Source organism: Myiozetetes cayanensis, unplaced genomic scaffold (assembly GCF_022539395.1).
Source record: "Myiozetetes cayanensis isolate MyiCay16 unplaced genomic scaffold, myiCay2020 scf18, whole genome shotgun sequence".
NCBI lineage: Eukaryota > Metazoa > Chordata > Aves > Passeriformes > Tyrannidae > Myiozetetes > Myiozetetes cayanensis.
Genome location: NW_026087389.1, coordinates 9812786 through 9829168, shown reverse-complemented (window position 1 = coordinate 9829168; position 16383 = coordinate 9812786). Strand labels below are relative to the sequence as shown.

The window sequence follows — 16383 nt, the reverse complement described above, 5'->3', positions numbered from 1 at the left end:
GCCTTTTGAAGGGTCCTACAGACATATATTCCCAAATCTCACTGAAAGGCAAGAGAAATTGGAGAACTCCATATCTAGGGTTTTGTGGACCATTTCATCCACAGGAACTTCAACTGTTGCAATCCTGCATTCAGGGTGAGGTTGACAGAACTGTGAGAAGTCCCAATTTGAAACTGGATGTACACTTAGGTTTCTCCCTTATTTCAGAAGGGTTCTTCCCCTTAACATTCAGCTATGCACACACAGATGAAGAAGGCTAAATCCTCACAGCTTGTGATTGTATTTCAGACAAAAGAGATGACATTTTTTACTCTGTGCATTTCTTGTCCATGAAGGCAGGTGTAACCATGTGTTTTCACGTAGAACAGGCAGATTAGATGGGAATTACCATGGAAAAATAATGAATCAGGCCTTGACAGCCATGAGGCTTAAAGCTAATCAAATTCAAGTAATAACAATGTCACCTGAGTACACTTTTGACATTTCTTTCTGATTTTTTTTTTGAGCACTTTTAATTCACCCGCATAGTATTTGAAAGCTTTCCTCTGCAAATATGCTATTAAAATGAAAAAGTCAATATATCTTCTAATCACATGGCTCTGGGAGTTAAGTCTCTTAAAAAAAAATCTCACTTCACAAGGGCTAATGAAAAACTAATGACATTGATGGCACCGCTGGATTCTTGGGTGGCTGCAATTGGCAGACCTCTTGCAAGTGCAATTAGTTAACAATCTTAGCCTTAATGCTTATTTTGATCGGAGGTTGATTGCTTTGTTTGGAAACAGGAAGCAAGGGAATAATCCTATTGAATGAATCATAAATAGCCCCATTATTTTTTTTATTTGTATGTAGGTGGATCAATTCCAAGAGTAGTATTTTCAAGTATTTGCACATTAGGTTTTTCTCTGGTCAATATTTTTTCTAGTTTTTATTATTAAATCTCTGATATTGGCACCTATATTCCTGTCACTTCACATTTTTAGAATTAAACAATTCTGTAGTAACACTCGATTGCTAAAAAAAATGTTTAAACACAAATTAACTAACAGAGTGTTTACATAACATTTTTTCAACAGCTCAAAAAGCTTTTTTTTTAAAGGAGGGATTTCATAGCAGCAAGGGCACTGATTAGCTTCCAAATTTGGCTTTTGATTTCTTGAAGAGCTACTGAGGACACTGGGTCCACCTGGGATGAGTGTCCCAGGACCTGCGTGGGGCTGTGGGGAAAGCTCTTGTTGCTGCTGCTTCTCAGCACAGAGGCATCCAGCAGGCACTTGAGCCTGTCTTTTCTGTCCTTACTTTTTTTTTTTCTTACGGTGCAAGGTCAGAACTGCTCCCCTGGTCAGGAAAAAGGTGAGCAGAGGCACTGCCAGTCGGCTGTAGCACTCGGGGAAGAATGTTGTCCACAGAGCTGAGACCTCCTTCTCCCCACAGGGAGTTAAATCCCTCCTACCCTATCCATGGCATCATTTGTTTCATTGTTTGCCCTCCTGCAAACCACGGGAACATCAACAAATTTGCTGACAGCAGAATCTCATGGCCACATTTTTTACCAGTGCCAAGTTCAGCCTTGGTGCCATGTGCCAGGGACACACTTGTCAGCCAGGTCTGGCTCCTGCTGAAAGCACTGGTCACTGCTGGCCTTCACTGGCTTTAGTGGGTTTACACAAGTTAACTTAGACTTCTCTGGCTTCTCTGCGAAAGCACATTTTTAATAAATAGCTTTTTTCTTTTTTTTTTCCGAAATAATTATTTTAAAGGGAGAAAGGAAAGCAATGGAGACTCAACAAAATCATAGTGAGTCCTGTCTAATCTGTGTGGCCTCTGTTTGGCTGGAAGAAATACTCTACCACCCATGCAATCTGTAGCAGGGTTAAACCAGCACAAGATTTCCTTTTTTTTTTTTTTTTAAATTCCATTTGCAAACAAATTCAGATTAAACAGGTCTGACTATAGTGCCTTGGGTTTCCTGGTGCCTGCTTGGTCTCTGCCTCTGCAGCTCTCCAGCCATGCCACAGCACTCCATGGCAAGGGGCCAGAGTGTGGGCTGGGATCGTGGCAGTCCTCACCAGCTTTTAATAGCAGCCACAAGTGCTTCACTTTTGCAAAACACCCTTCCAAACAATAGAGTTTCAAATTAAATACAATTTTTAGATTATTTATGTCTCAGTTGAAGGGTTGCCAGGAACATCTTCTTTCACATGGACTTTTCTCTTTATATTTCAACACTTAGTTTCAAAGGAAAATCAGAACTAGCACAGGGCTTAGGGCACTTGGTGTTAGTTGGTATCACAGTGCAAGAACAGTTTAACTGGCCAAAGCATACAGAATTGCAGCGAGTTTTGAGGAGAGCAGTTTTACATCTGTCTCATCAATTGCACAGATCAGCTGCAAATGCCATCTGGTAGCAGTTCTCCCTCAGGGAGGATCTGCTGTACCCACTGAATTAAAGGGGGAAAAAAGCAAAGGCCCCCCAAATTTGAGACATTCACCAATTTTTTGGTATCTTCTGTTGTATAAAATCTTAGTTGTGTTTAATTTTAAATAAAATTAGTTGCTTGATTGTTGGCTAATTTGTATTTATTTCTGTTGAAATATTTTCAGTGATTCTTTAGTTTGAGAAAAAGTCATCTTTTTTTTACCTCTTTCTTTTATTTCTTTTTCCATCTTGTTGAAAAGGAAAAGTGGGAGTTAGGAAGAGCAGTGTTAGCAATATTTTTTTATACAGATCAGAGATAAGATTTTTTTGGCCCTGCACTGCAGCAGTTCAAAAAAAAAAAATCCCTTTTCCATTGAAAATGACATGAGTATGCTTGGTAACTGGCATTTTCCAGGATTTTGAAGGCTCCTTAAAGTAAACAAGCAGACAAGCCAGGCTTGTCAGAATTTTTTGTCAGCCTCACCAAATTTCTCCGTCCCCTCTGAGAGCCTGCTGTAAATGCAGGGCTGCCGGTGTTCCTGTCTCCCGCTTACGGAGGGCTCTCTCCCTCTTCACAAAAGCTCCCAAAAGCAGTAGCACCTGGCTCCAGGTGGGAGTGCCTCTGGAGATGAGCGTGCAAGAGCTCCGTGGGTGGGTGTGAGTGAGATCCCATCTGGTCCAGAGCACAGACAGACCCAGTCTAGGGAGGAGCCCTCGCACACAAGGCTTTGTTTTCCAGGGCAGAGAAGCCCAACACGTAGTCCCAGCCCCACTGGTGCTCCAAGACTGCTGAAATCCATCCTGCAGCTGGGGCTGGAGTTGGTCATACTCAGTGTCACCGTGGCAGGTCCGTGTAGGCTGGCCAGATAGGGGCAGATGATGTGACAGCATGGGGAAGCAATTTTATTCAGAGTGATTTTACACCCCAGCAGTTCCCAACAGCAGGAATCACTTTTTTCAGCTGATATAATTAGGAGTAGCCTAATCAGTGCAGCAGTGGGGGTTTGCAGAAGCAAAGGAGCAAATTCCTGGAGTGCAAACCCTGCTTCAGAAAAGCCATGCATACAGAGGGGAGGCAGTGGTTACATTAGTGAAGATCCCGGGGAATGTTTGCAGCAGAGTCCCCTTCCCTGCATGCAAGAGTTTCATCACCATCATCTTCATCATGACCATGTGGGCTAGCAGTGGGATTCTGCCATTCCCCTGGGTCACCCCTTCTCCCCCCGGCCCCCAACACTGTCCTGTGTCCATGCAGGGCAGATGTAGGACACCTCCATTATTGGCATGTTTGAGACAGATGTTAAAACTGGTGATCTGTTAGCAATGGCCTCGGGGGTTTGCCTGTGGTTTCTGCTGTAGTCATGCGTGCTTCGATTTCAGATAAAACAGCCAAACTGTTTCACTTCTGGTATTTCCAGCTGCGTTTGGATTTATCTGAACGGAACCAGGCATTCCTGAATTTGAGGGTGGCTACCTTTACCAAAGAGCTGGTACTTACTATTTCTCTTCCCTTCCCTTTCCCCTTCCCTGTTTTCTCTTTCTCTAGGTCCAGGCCTGGCCTTCATTGCCTATCCAAAAGCTGTGTCCATGATGCCACTGCCCACCTTTTGGGCAATCCTTTTTTTTATTATGCTTCTGTTGCTTGGACTGGATAGCCAGGTTAGTATAATGGGTACGGAGTATGTGGCTTATTGTATTGTTGCTGCTGACTGAAAAAAGCTGAGTTAAGGCATGAATTAAGAGGAATTCATCTGCGTTGGTTTTTAGTGAGGGGCTGCACTTGATGAATCTGTGAATGTCAATTTGTAATAGGGTGTTGCTCAGTAAGTCTTTCTCATCAGGAGTCAGTGGAGTCCACAAGACTAGGCCAATACTCCCTAACCTAAATTTCAGTCCTAGTCTGGCCACAAAATACCACTATTTTGGTTGCAGTGCAGTATTTTCTTCTTTTGAAGAAAAGCTTAATAATTTTAAAACGTATAAGTCCGCAGCAGTCAGTTCCACAGAGTACTTTGTGCCGTTGCGATTACCTGCAGTGTGTGTACACCATCATTAAAGCACTTTAAGAATTAATAACTATTAGAAATACAGGCTTTGGGAGTTGCCAAGTGCCAAAAAAGAAAAGTGAAGCTGTCACGAGATACAAAAAGCACAAAATGTTTTGTACAGGGTGTCTTCATGAGCAGCCAGAGAACAAAGCCGCAGCCTTTTTCGGTGGCCTTGGGCTTGGAGGTGCTGAGCAATGTGGGATCCTGCTGACTTTCACGTCACCACCGTGCATTTAGTACCTCCAAACAGACCAGAAAGCATCTCATATTCCAGCTGTACTAATTTTAAAGCACACACTGCTATTAATCAGTGAGCATGAAAAAATCAAAATGTTCAGTCCAAGAAGTTAGGTTATTTTTCCCAGTGGTTGCTTGTAGGAATGTTGGACTAAGTACTGCCAAGGAACCTGTAAATCATTTCTAGATAGTCCGCTTACAAGGAAACATGGGTGATCAGGGATTATGCAGTAACTGCACATTCAAAATTCAAACTTTTCTGCACTCAAATGGAAAGTCATTAACATTAAAAAAAAAAAAAAAATGTTTATGTCACCCTAAATGCTCTCTAGTATGAGGAGAGCTCTGTAAATGGATTTTTAGCGGTTGTTGTGTACCTAATCTCTTACGGTTTTTTATATTTGATTTGCCCTAAATTGCTCTTTATGGCTTAATCTTTGAACTCTGATGAGGAACTTTCAATTGCTCTAAAGTAAATGTGACAGTGCCCAATGCTGTGGTTCAGCAACCCTATGCTTATGCAAATTGGAAGCCGTCTGGTAATTTTAAAAAGCTCCTCACTGCGTAGAATGATTAAAACTAATTGGAGCGCTTAATTTCTCTCCTCCACCCCTCTGGTTTTTTGGAGTGCAGTCAAGCAGGTTTCTGGAATGCCAGAGCAGTTTCAGATCAAATCAACCCAAAGGAAAGGTTTGCATTAAAAAAGAAAACTAGTTTTACAAAAGTCAAAATAACAAGACAGAAGGCAACAAAATCTGGTGTATGACAAAATCTGTTTGCAGGACAGTCTGTATTTCCAAAACAGAGCTTCAGTTTTTGATCAAAGAGGGAAGAGTTGTTAAAGGGCACTTCTGGGCACTGTAAGAGCAATAGAGGTACCAGGTGAGAAAAGGCAGCTTTTCCTGAAGTAATCTATGTCATAGATTAATCTAGTAATAATAATGTGATAAGTTATTAGTTGTAAGAAGATGTATCTACTTAAAGTGAAGATCATTTCTACAGAGGCAGCCTTTTTGGATACCTCTTTGGTTATCTCATGTCTTCAGTGAGCTTTGTGCTTTTTCAGCCTTCCCAGGTTGAAAGTGTAGATAAGTTCAAAGATCCTGTCCTAGGTTTTATTTGGGGGAAGTTCAGTAGTTGCTTTCTTCCAGAGGCAAAATACATCTGGTTTTTGATTAATTAAAACTTTTATTTAAATCCAGTTTGGGTTATTGGGCTAACTCAGGTTACACATCTTAAATATATAGTTTTCCAAAGGCAAACAAGTACAAATACAGATGTTGTGAAGCTAGATAAAGATTTTTAGCTCATCTACTCAGAGCTTCATTTTTGGTTTACGTGTGCAAATACTTTGCCAAATGATTTTATGGGGACTGTATGAACAGCTCCATTATTTTTTCAAAAATAACCGGAGCCTCACTCAGAGATACTCTGCTCATAGATCCAAAAAGACATGTTCGGTCAAGAAGAGCTGCTGTTTCACATCAAAGTCTGCCTTTCCTTGGCTGGATTTTCACTAACAAACCCAAGAGTAGAATTATATCAAATTGTGGAATTAACCTAACTAGTATCTGTGAGGTTTTCAAAAAAAGGTTGGGAGGTGCTCTTCTAGCTTGAACTTTCTTAAGTGTTTTCTCTCTGCATCTTTTCTAGCATACATCTTGTATTCATCTGGAACAGTGACAACATAAAAGCCACATAAGTGCCTTCCTGTCATCGAATTAACCTCCTTTGTCCTTGTGGCTTGCATTTACAGAGCCCTTTTGGTAGCTCGTGAGGCTGCCAGGAAATAAACAGCAATTCTGAAAGCTTGTTCCAACCTGAAAACTACCCCCACGCTTCAGCCTCTGGGTTACAAAGGCATGGCTTCTGATTTATTTATTCAGAGCAGCATTTTGCCACAGAGTACAGTTGGGGTGTTGGTGGAGAGGGTTTGTTCAAGTAGGAGCCTGGATGAAATGCACAGCGGGCATTCTTCGAGTCACATTTCTCTGTTTCTGTTTTCCCCCTTTAGTTTGTTGAAGTTGAAGGACAGATCACGTCATTAGTTGATCTGCACCCATCCTTCCTAAGGAAGGGTTACCGACGGGAAATCTTCATCGCTATAGTGTGTTTCCTTAGCTATCTTCTGGGACTAACTATGGTGACTGAGGTAAGTAGCACTAGTGCTGGAAATTGCCTTCTTTTTTAGCCATTTTTCAGGCCAGTTTACCTATTTAGCCACTCAGAGGAACAGTGCTTTTTAGATCTACAGAGCATCTTTCATCCCTAGGCCTGAAAGCGTTTTGAAAGGGAGCTATATATATAACCACTTTCTAGTCAGAGGAACAGAGACATGAAATCTCATTAAATTCAATCTGATCTCAGGTACCAATCAACCTGAGTATGAATATTAACTTCTAGCTCTAAATGATGAAACACATTGGAAACCTTTGGCGGAGCAGATTAAGAATCTATCCAATGTATGCAAGGAAAGAGATTTTTATCTTAGCTACACAGATTTGAATTAATTAAATACCACTGTGTTTATTCTAGTATAAACTAGACAGGAATATGTTCCAGTGCCTGCACTGTTGTGATATTTATCTCCAAAATAAAATCCAAGCCAGATTTTAAAAACAACTGGAAGAGCACAAATGTGAGAGGTAAAATAGCACTTGTAACAGAAGTGCCTAAAAAACATGAGGTTTGATGTAGAAATGTAGTTCAGTGTAGTGAGAGCAAAGAGTCTTAACAGCACAGTATAAATAAAGAGAGTTAGAAAGCAAAAAAATGAATTATTCTCATGAAAAAAGTCCTTTCACTCAATTAATAAATGAAGACCCTCCTGATGAACTGACTTCCATTTCCAGGAGGTGTTAGTGTTAGGAGACAACCTAGTATTTCTTTGTATCGTTGGTTTCTTTAAACACCCATCCTAAAATGCTTTTAAGAAGGAAAGATATAAGTGTGCTGGTAGATTATACTAAGTGGCTTAATTTTGTTTAATCGTTGTCTTGTTTGGAATTCTTCCCGTAGTAAACATGCATATTCCCTGGGGAAGGCAATGCCAAATATTTACCTTACCTACTTGCTTGATGATACTGCTTCTTATTAGACAGCAGTCATTGAGATAGGTTGATAGATGTTGCTGGGAGCTGGGTCTGAAATATTTGGGGTTTTTTTCCTGTTGTATCCTAATCAGTTGTGTCTCTCTTTTACAGGGTGGCATGTATGTTTTTCAACTCTTTGACTACTATGCAGCTAGTGGTGTATGCCTTTTGTGGGTTGCATTCTTTGAATGTATTGCTGTAGCCTGGGTTTATGGTAAGTGAGGCTCCTTTCATCTGATACCTTTTGATGAGTCAGTGACAGTTTTGTTTGCCAAATATTTAATCATCAGCCGCCCCAGAATCTTCTTCCCAGCAGCAGACACATGCCATTAAAATAAATTTGCCCTGACCTCTTGGAGACGAATTTGCATCTGAGATGAAGCCAACCTCCAGTGTTTTTCCACAAAAAAATTAGTATTTTTCCATTGCTAATTAATAAAGGCACAATTAAGCATTTACATGTTAAGTTTAGAGGTGAGAGTTGAAAGTTTGGCCAGCCATGAAAATTCCTCTTTGTCTCTCAGAGAATTTCCTTTCAGGGCTGCAGTGTCCGCAGGGCCAAGCCAACCAAACAGAAAGTACAAAACGAGAGCTGACAGAGGAGCGTATTCTGCCCCATTATTTTTAGGCAGTGCCAAGTACCAAGGTCTGACAGTAGCCTCTGTAGGTGCCTGAGCTGGGGAGGGATCAGATGTTTGCTGGTCAGGACTATTCATTTCTCTGATTCCTTATGTGCTCCATCTCCTTAGAAAAGCGAAACAAACAAAGCCATCGTTTGGCACCAGTCAGATTCCTGTAGAAGCAGGGTGCTCTGTTTGCTGTCAGCTCCTTCCCATGGTGATCCCTCTGGCAAGTTCAGTGAGAGTCAGGAGAGAGGAGAGGGTGTGTGAAGGAGGCACTCCTGCATCTGAATAAAGAGGGGAAGGGTGGGATGAGAGAGTCCCCCAAACCTTGCACTTCTCAAGAAAATCATGTTGGACTTCACAGCTGTGGGCAGCACTTGAGGAATACATCTGACCCCCTCATCTTCCCTTCAAATGCTCCTTTGGAGCCTGGGAAAGCAGCTTTAATCCTACAGTTCTTACAGGGCTTTTGTATGTTCGATTCTTACAGGCGCTGATAATATTTATGATGCCATTGAGGATATGATTGGATACAGACCTGGTCCCTGGATGAAATGGAGCTGGATTGTGATCACACCAGTTCTCTGCGTGGTGAGTACTGACCTCTGCCCTTTCAGATTTTGCACATGGCAGTGCTGAGCCACCTCTTACTGCTTCTCTTCAAGAGAAGGTTGTGGCATTCAGAGGGCAATTTGCAAAGAGAATCTGGAGGCTTGTGCATTCCCCTCAAAGTCATTCTGTTCTCAGATGTCAACTGCTAACGTGACAGCTCTCTACTGTGCCTGTGCAGATTGCAGTTGGTTACGTTTCAGTGTATTTTTCTTAGGACTGGCAAAATGATACAATCATGAAGAGAAAACTCTCTCCAAAGAGCAGACACAGGACTGCTAGGCTGTTGTAACAAAAAGACTTGAGCAGTCTGAGGCAGATCTCAGCTTGAAGTATTTCACTGGGTGGGAAGAACATCCTGGTAATCTCCTTGCAATGTTCAGCAAATAGTTGAGCCCTGAATAAGAACGGGCAGCATACTGCAGCTGTTCAGCATCATCTCTTAGCACTCTGTTTCAAGGAGCAGATGCTATAAGCAGATGCAGATGCTCTTTTAATGATTTAAATGGAAGAATAATTCTCACTTTGGTTTAAAATACATGGGGGTATCATCAGCTCTGCCTTTCACTGCCTGTCTTCCTCAGGGCCAGTGGTAGCACCACACCCCTACTACTTCTGTCATTATTTGAGCCTCACTTTGTTTTCCTTTCTCATCCACAGGGGTGCTTTATCTTTTCTTTGGCCAAGTACAAACCACTGACCTACAACAAGGTCTACACATACCCAGACTGGGCTATTGGCCTGGGCTGGGTTCTTGCCCTTTCCTCCATGATCTGCATCCCTATGGTGATGGTCATCCGCATCATTCAGTCAGATGGGTCGCTCATTGAGGTAAGAGCAACCAATTGTTTGTCTAGGGGAGAAAGGGAGCTTTAAGTTGCTGTGTTTTATACAAAATAATGTTTGGAAAACTGCCACCTTGTCCAGGTAGGGCAAATAAGACTGTTAAAGATCACCTGTCCTTTGGGCAAACAGTAGAAACAGAACAAACACAAAGCATTCTGTCCTCAGACAAACATCAAGTGATTTTACTCGTGTCCCACTTGTGCAGTTGCCAGCTTGGCAAATCATTACCTCCACGTGCAGACAAACACTCAAGGACTGGGGTGTTTCTGAGTATCAGGTCTCTCTTTTCCAGCCCACAGGGTCATGGAAGCACCATGGTGAAAATCATAGAGAAAGCAGGAGAAAGAGAGGGAGAGACCTGGGACAAACCTGGTTGTGTAAAAGCTCACTGAATTTCAGGGAAATTTGGGTACACCTGGGGATAGCATGGCTCTCAGGCATGGCCTTCCCTGTGGAGGACTAAACAGAAGTCAAAACCTCCTGACAGTGGACTTCACTTTTTAGCTCTTTCAAATTGTTATTGTTTTATTTCAAATTGAAACTGGATCCAGATTGCCCTGATCTTTGGAAAACTGAGTCCGATTCAGATTTAAAAGTGCAGATGTCCTTGGGTTTGGATTTGCAGGCAGTCTCTTGCCCTTTCCAGTTCAGTGTAGGTTCCCCTAATTTGTTTTTATTCCAGTTTAAAGTTTTTAGAGACTGTGCAATTTAGCAATTCTCTTTTAAGTTTTCAGATTAGTTTTGTTTTTGCCTAATGAGATGGTCTTAAGATGCAGCCCAGGGTGTTCTTGGAGGATAAAGTGGGACACTTTGGGTTATTAAAAAAGAGAGAATAGAAATTTAAAAAAAAAATGCCCAAACCAAACTTGTCCCAGAGCACAAACACTTGCATTTGTTTTCGTCCAAGTGTTAATGGTCTTTTTCAGCTGTGGCCAGGGCATAAATGTTAATTTTGTTGCCTACATTGTCACCATTGTCACCATGAGAGACAAGTCTAAAAGTAGCCAAAACACTGCTCAAAGACTATGTTAGGAAAGGAAAGAAGAGTAAACATTGGTCAGATGCCATTTAGTTCTTCCTTTGTGAACTGAAATGTAGGAGAGAAGTTGCCACTTGGCAGGGAGGGCTGGGCTGACGGCAGAGCTGTTTCTAAATGAGGAAGGAGAACACACATCATTTGAGCAGCAGCAGCAGCACTGAAAGCCCAGTGTGCAGGATGCTGGGTAACACTGGGAATGCCCTCTCCTGTCTGTCTGCCCTGCATCAAGTCAGGCTGTGCAGCTGAGCAGAAGTTGAAGGCAGTGCTCCAGAGATCCCCGTGTCCCTGCAGAGCCGTGGGGTGTACGCACGGCTCCAGCAGTGCCATCCCTGCCCTTGGATTGCTGCATCCTCCCTCCTGCGTGTGGAGACTCAGAGGCCTCCTGGTCGTCTCACCTCTGCTCTCCTTCTTTCTTTCAGAGGATAAAGGCGGTGGCTGCCCCCAAGGAAGTGAACCGGTGGTCCAAAGAAACGGAGAGCGGCACCCCCTTCTGCCCCAATGGAACTTCGAATGGCGGATTGATCAAGCCAACTCATATCATTGTGGAAACCATGATGTGAGCTCTCTCTGTGAGAGGATAAACCTGCTTTAACTGCCGTTTACTAACCATAGATTCTCATAGGACCAGGTTTACAGAGCTTTATATTTGCACTAGGATTTATTTTTATTTCTCACAGAGAAAGTTATTTTTTGTGTGTGTGTTTTTTTTGGTTTTTTTTTTTTTAATATTTTGTAAGGTAATCACAGCAGACGTCTCTCTGTAGAGGGAGAGCTTTCATATCAGACTAGACATATTACAGGAATTTACTAGTATTGGGTTTTTTTAAATATATATATCTTTATCTCTAAATATTATACACCTTACCACTTGAATTGATTGTCTTACCAGCAATACATTCAAGTCTCAGAAAGCAATTTTAGGTGCTGGTATGGTTGGGAGCAGGGTAACCTACAGAACACACAAAAGGAGCTCTGTCGAGAGATACAATTTGTAAAAAAATGCTGTTTCAAGAGAATTTTCAAAGGTGTAGTATTTCCACCCTCTGGTTCAATTGTGGTAAACGACAGGCATCAGGGTCACTTTAGGGAGTGGGTTTTGTTTAGCAAGTCCCTGAATAAGGGTATGGCCAAACAGCTGGAGCAGAGTTTGCAAGGGAAGCTGAGTGTGAAAGGCTTTGTGGCCATCCCTCCCAGGGATGGCGCTGGGACCTTGTCACACTGATGGGGGAGGACTCGAGGAAGGCATTTGCAGGATTTGGCATGGTTTTCAGGGGTTTTTTGTTATTTTTTAGAACTTTAGGGTTTTTTTACCTGAGTGAAATGCCTGCTGTTTGTGCGTGGGCAGGGAGGTTGAGTACCTACCTGCTCCTGAGTTTTCCAGCAAAGCATATTTTGATGCAGTGACACTGGTGTAAACTTGAATTCTGCAAACTGGGATGGCAGCCTGTCCCCGCCGCAGTGGGGTGAGCACTGAGGAGCCAAGAGGGGAAAAGCAGTGCCTGCCTCAGGGTGCTTCAGATGTTCACTTCCTCATTTGGATTTTGGTTTGGGGCAGAAAAATAAAAGAATCACTTCTGGACTCTGACCATTCAGGAGTGAACACAAACCAGGTCATCCCTGACAGGAGGAACAAAACCACTCACCTGGTGAACCGGTATTGATAACAGACACATTGTTAATAATAATAGTAATGATGATAATAATATCACACAGCAAACAGGTGCTTTTCATCCATGTATCTCAAAAATGTTTTTCCAAGTTTGGTAACCAGGATTTGCTTTATTTATGTATTTTTGGTGGGGACGGGGTGTGTTGGTCATTGCTGTTGGAGGAACAGACAAGAGAACTCTGTAAGTCCCTTGTCACATGTTACTAAATAGCAGTAGTGGACCTAGAGCCCCTGGTCTCCTTGCTCATCATTGGGTTAAACCACAGTTTGATTTGATTTGGTTTGGTTTTCTGGGGGGAAAGGAGGTTTGAAGGCATATTTATGAATCTCATATGCTGAAGAAAGAGGGCTTTTTGGAATTTAAATTAAAGGGAACATGTAACACTGAAATATTTTGTACTGATCAGTAGGAATTGGGTACCGTTCCAGGTGAGACTTGGGAGGAAAGAGAAACCACTACAAGGAGTGTAGGAATGGGGAGGTCCACTTCGTGTGGTCCAGGTGAATGTTTCCATGGGGAATTGAATCCCTGAAGACTGTCCAAAAGCTGGACAAAAGCCTTTTTCTTTTTTCTTTTTTTTTTTTTTTAAACTTGAGCAGGTTGTGCTGGGAACAGGTTCTCTGGCAAAACTTGGCCTTTTCTTGTGGGCATTGTATTAGAGGAAGAAAGTTTTTTCTTGTGTACCACAGTTAGGCTATCCAAAGGTATTTAGAAGAAATGCTTGATAAAAGCAGAGTTTGCTTTTTCTGCTATCAGCTTAGTCTGTCAGGGCAGAGTTTGTCATTTATCTAAACAGGAACATAACCAGTTCTTAACATTCCTACACAGTAGTTTTATTTTAGTTTTTCTTGTCCCATGGGCTAAGTGGCCACAGCAGCACAAACACTTGTTAACTTGTTGGTTTTCCTGTAACTGAAAATGGGTGATCTAAAACTAAGAGATGGACCAAAATAATTATTAAAGAAAGAAAAAAGTGGCTGCATCTATAACTTTCAAAATCTTTCTAGTTGGAATTTGTAGATATTTTTACATCAGATAGCTGAGTTGCAGCAACAAAACCAGCCACAGTAGAGTTACTTTTGTTTTCTTTTTCTGGTTGCTGTATTATGAGAGCTCTAAATGAAACTTTTCCAAAGCTGCAGATGGCAAACATCTAATGACACCTGCTAAGCAAGTGACAACAGCCATCAAAGGTCACAGGAGGAATTCTGAGAGTCACAGGGTGTCATCAAATGTGCCCAAAATAAAGAAACATGCATACAGCTTTTTTTTTTTTTAATAGCCTGTAACAATCAAAGGCAAGGAAGCATAATCAAAGATAACTCTCTTAGTGGGCTTCATCTTGGACTCTCATTTTTGAGTTACAATTAGTGTCTGCAGCAAACAGGCACAGGTGACGAGGGAGTAGCAGGTTAGGGGGGGTCTAAATGAATGGTTTTTGTGAGTGCAGATGAAACACTGATGTTTGATTTATTTCTTTTTATATATATATATATATACACATGCATTGTCGTGCAACTGTGTTTGAGATTTTATAGTTTGCACATCACTTTTGTGCTGTAGAGGTGAGACAAGCTTTAGTTAGGGGAAAAAATGGTTTGACTACATCAAAGATGTCTCCAGCAAGTCAGCTGGGTATTTAAACATCTCCCATGTTGGGAAGAGTGTCTTTGTGTGAAGAACCAGAGGGTTAATACTACACCTTTAAATATACAACTACTAGAGAACTAGAACCCAGCCTCATTTCGATACAAACTGTGCCATTCAAATCAGTCGCTTCCATGTTCCAAGTGAAAATGTCTCGCAGATATGCAACAACCTCATTGGAACATTCTCTGTGTCAGCTTCTCTGGCCCTGCTGTGCTCCTTAGCACAACTGCAAGGGAGGTCTGGGACTCACCAAGAGCCAAGAAATTATTGTTTCTGGAAAACAGTTCCACTCTCCCCTCCCTCTTCCTTGAAAAAAACAGAAACAAAAAACAAAAACTTAATTCCTCTTGTTTTATCTGGGGTTTGAGTTCCGGTGAGAACATTTGCATTTTTATAGTTTTGGGGGGGTTTTCCTAACAATTTTATCAGATTTCTAAACTTTTCTTGGTGATAAATTTGCATTTCAACATGATCCTCTGCCAAATTTATTAAAAAATGATTTTAAAAAAAGTTTGTGTTTTCTACCTATTTTGACTGCAAAGACAACTTGATTTTTTTCATATATTTACTTGTTTAAACTCTTGTGACCTATTTTACCTGTTTTGTGTAAATGAGGAACTCTATATTAAAGTATCATGACTAGTCATAGATGAACTGGTTTGGATCCAGGGAAAACTTAGTGTAGTTTTGGTGTGAGATCTTTAGAACCAGATCCCTGAGATTAAAGCCAGAATAAACCAAGACAAAACGCACACCTTTTCATATTTAATGTACCTTTGTATTCATGGGTTCTTCTGGGCTTGAAAACGGCAGAGTTTCAGCAGTATTTATTTCCAGCTGAACTGTAATCAAGAAATAGTAGAAATGTAAAGGGGAACATTTTCCCCATGAGATTTTCTGACCTGTTTCTTATTTTTTCCAATTTTCCAAACCTTTTCAGTTCACCTGTCACTAGTGATGATCTCACTGAATGAGCATCTATTGTAAGGGACTTTACCAGTAGTCTGTATCTCAGTATTTAAACAGTATGATTTCATAAATAGAACTGGTTTTTTATTGTTGTTGTTGTTGTTATTATTCTAATTTTCCTTCTCATCCATAGCTTTCCTTTTCATCTGGTCCAAACAGATCCGCACACTTAGAAAAGTCCTCTTTTAAAGTTTGATAGTAGGTCCACAATGGATTTTTTTCCTGTGTTGTAAATGAAAATACAAAAGTGTGTCAGCTGTATTTGCCATCTAGAACAGCGCTGGTGGTCACCCTACAGCAGCAGCGCAGCTCCTGGAATTAGGGGCTGGAGGGGAGTTAGGAATGGTCTGCTGGAACAGCTCAGCAAAACTGATTTTCGCTGCTATTCTTGGGGAGAGGAGGAAATGAGGAAAAGAAAAAAAAAAAAAGTGCAGCCTTACAGTTGTTGTAACACCAAAAAAAAAAAAAAACCAGCAACCCAGCAACCATCAGCAGAGCCTTTAATGTCACCGTCAGGACCACACCTTCTGCAGCTGTTTTCAGTCCTGTGTGCATCCTCCTTTCTCAACTGCAGATGCTCCTGGTTCCTCTTCTTTGTCTCAGCGTTAGATAAGTCAAGTACATCTGAAGACACATGGACATCTCCATTCAATAGCTCTTTTCCAAGTCTCCTCCTGGTCTGTTTTTTATTTGCTAAGGAGACTTACAGTTTCGTTGGGGTTGTGCTTGTCACACTTGGGTTCAAAGCTCCCACTCACTGCATCAATGGCAAACTTCCATCCGTGGGAGAAGGATTTGAACATTTTTGAATAACTGATTATTAGCTTCCCCATCTTGTGGTCACTGCCTGATCACTCATGGAGGCACAATGTATATAAAATGTTAAATAAGCTGTTCATTGAATGGAGTGGACAAGTTAGTTAAGCAGCTCAAGTACACTTGGAAGAAGGATGACCCTGACATCATTTCCAAGGAGGTTCAGTGGAAGTTGCTCACTTTCAGTAAAAAGAATAAAAATAAATTTGTGTTTAAGTAGACTAGTAGATGAAATCTTCCACCCTCATATGCACGCACACAGTGGGGACATTGCTTCTATTCCTAGGCTGCAAATCATGTGTGTAAGTCTTGCCAAGCTGTTCAGGATGAGGATTGAGGAGGTTTAGGCACCACTTGCCATTTAA

The 16383-nt window shown here is 41.5% G+C and overlaps 1 protein-coding gene across 7 annotated transcripts in view; it reads left to right on the top strand.

The window, feature by feature from the left end:
* The window catches only part of SLC6A6 (solute carrier family 6 member 6), an 89813-nt gene extending 75244 nt beyond the window's left edge, over nt 1-14569 (top strand). For all 7 annotated transcript variants that reach the window (XM_050312623.1, XM_050312622.1, XM_050312620.1 and 4 more), the window contains 6 exons: nt 3966-4078; nt 6719-6856; nt 7908-8010; nt 8910-9010; nt 9689-9859; nt 11333-14569. In XM_050312623.1, the coding sequence (XP_050168580.1) occupies nt 3966-4078; nt 6719-6856; nt 7908-8010; nt 8910-9010; nt 9689-9859; nt 11333-11473 (767 nt within the window). In that variant the 3' untranslated portion in view covers nt 11474-14569. The remainder of the gene's footprint in view (nt 1-3965; nt 4079-6718; nt 6857-7907; nt 8011-8909; nt 9011-9688; nt 9860-11332) is intronic.
* The last annotated feature ends 1814 nt before the right edge of the window (nt 14570-16383 follow it).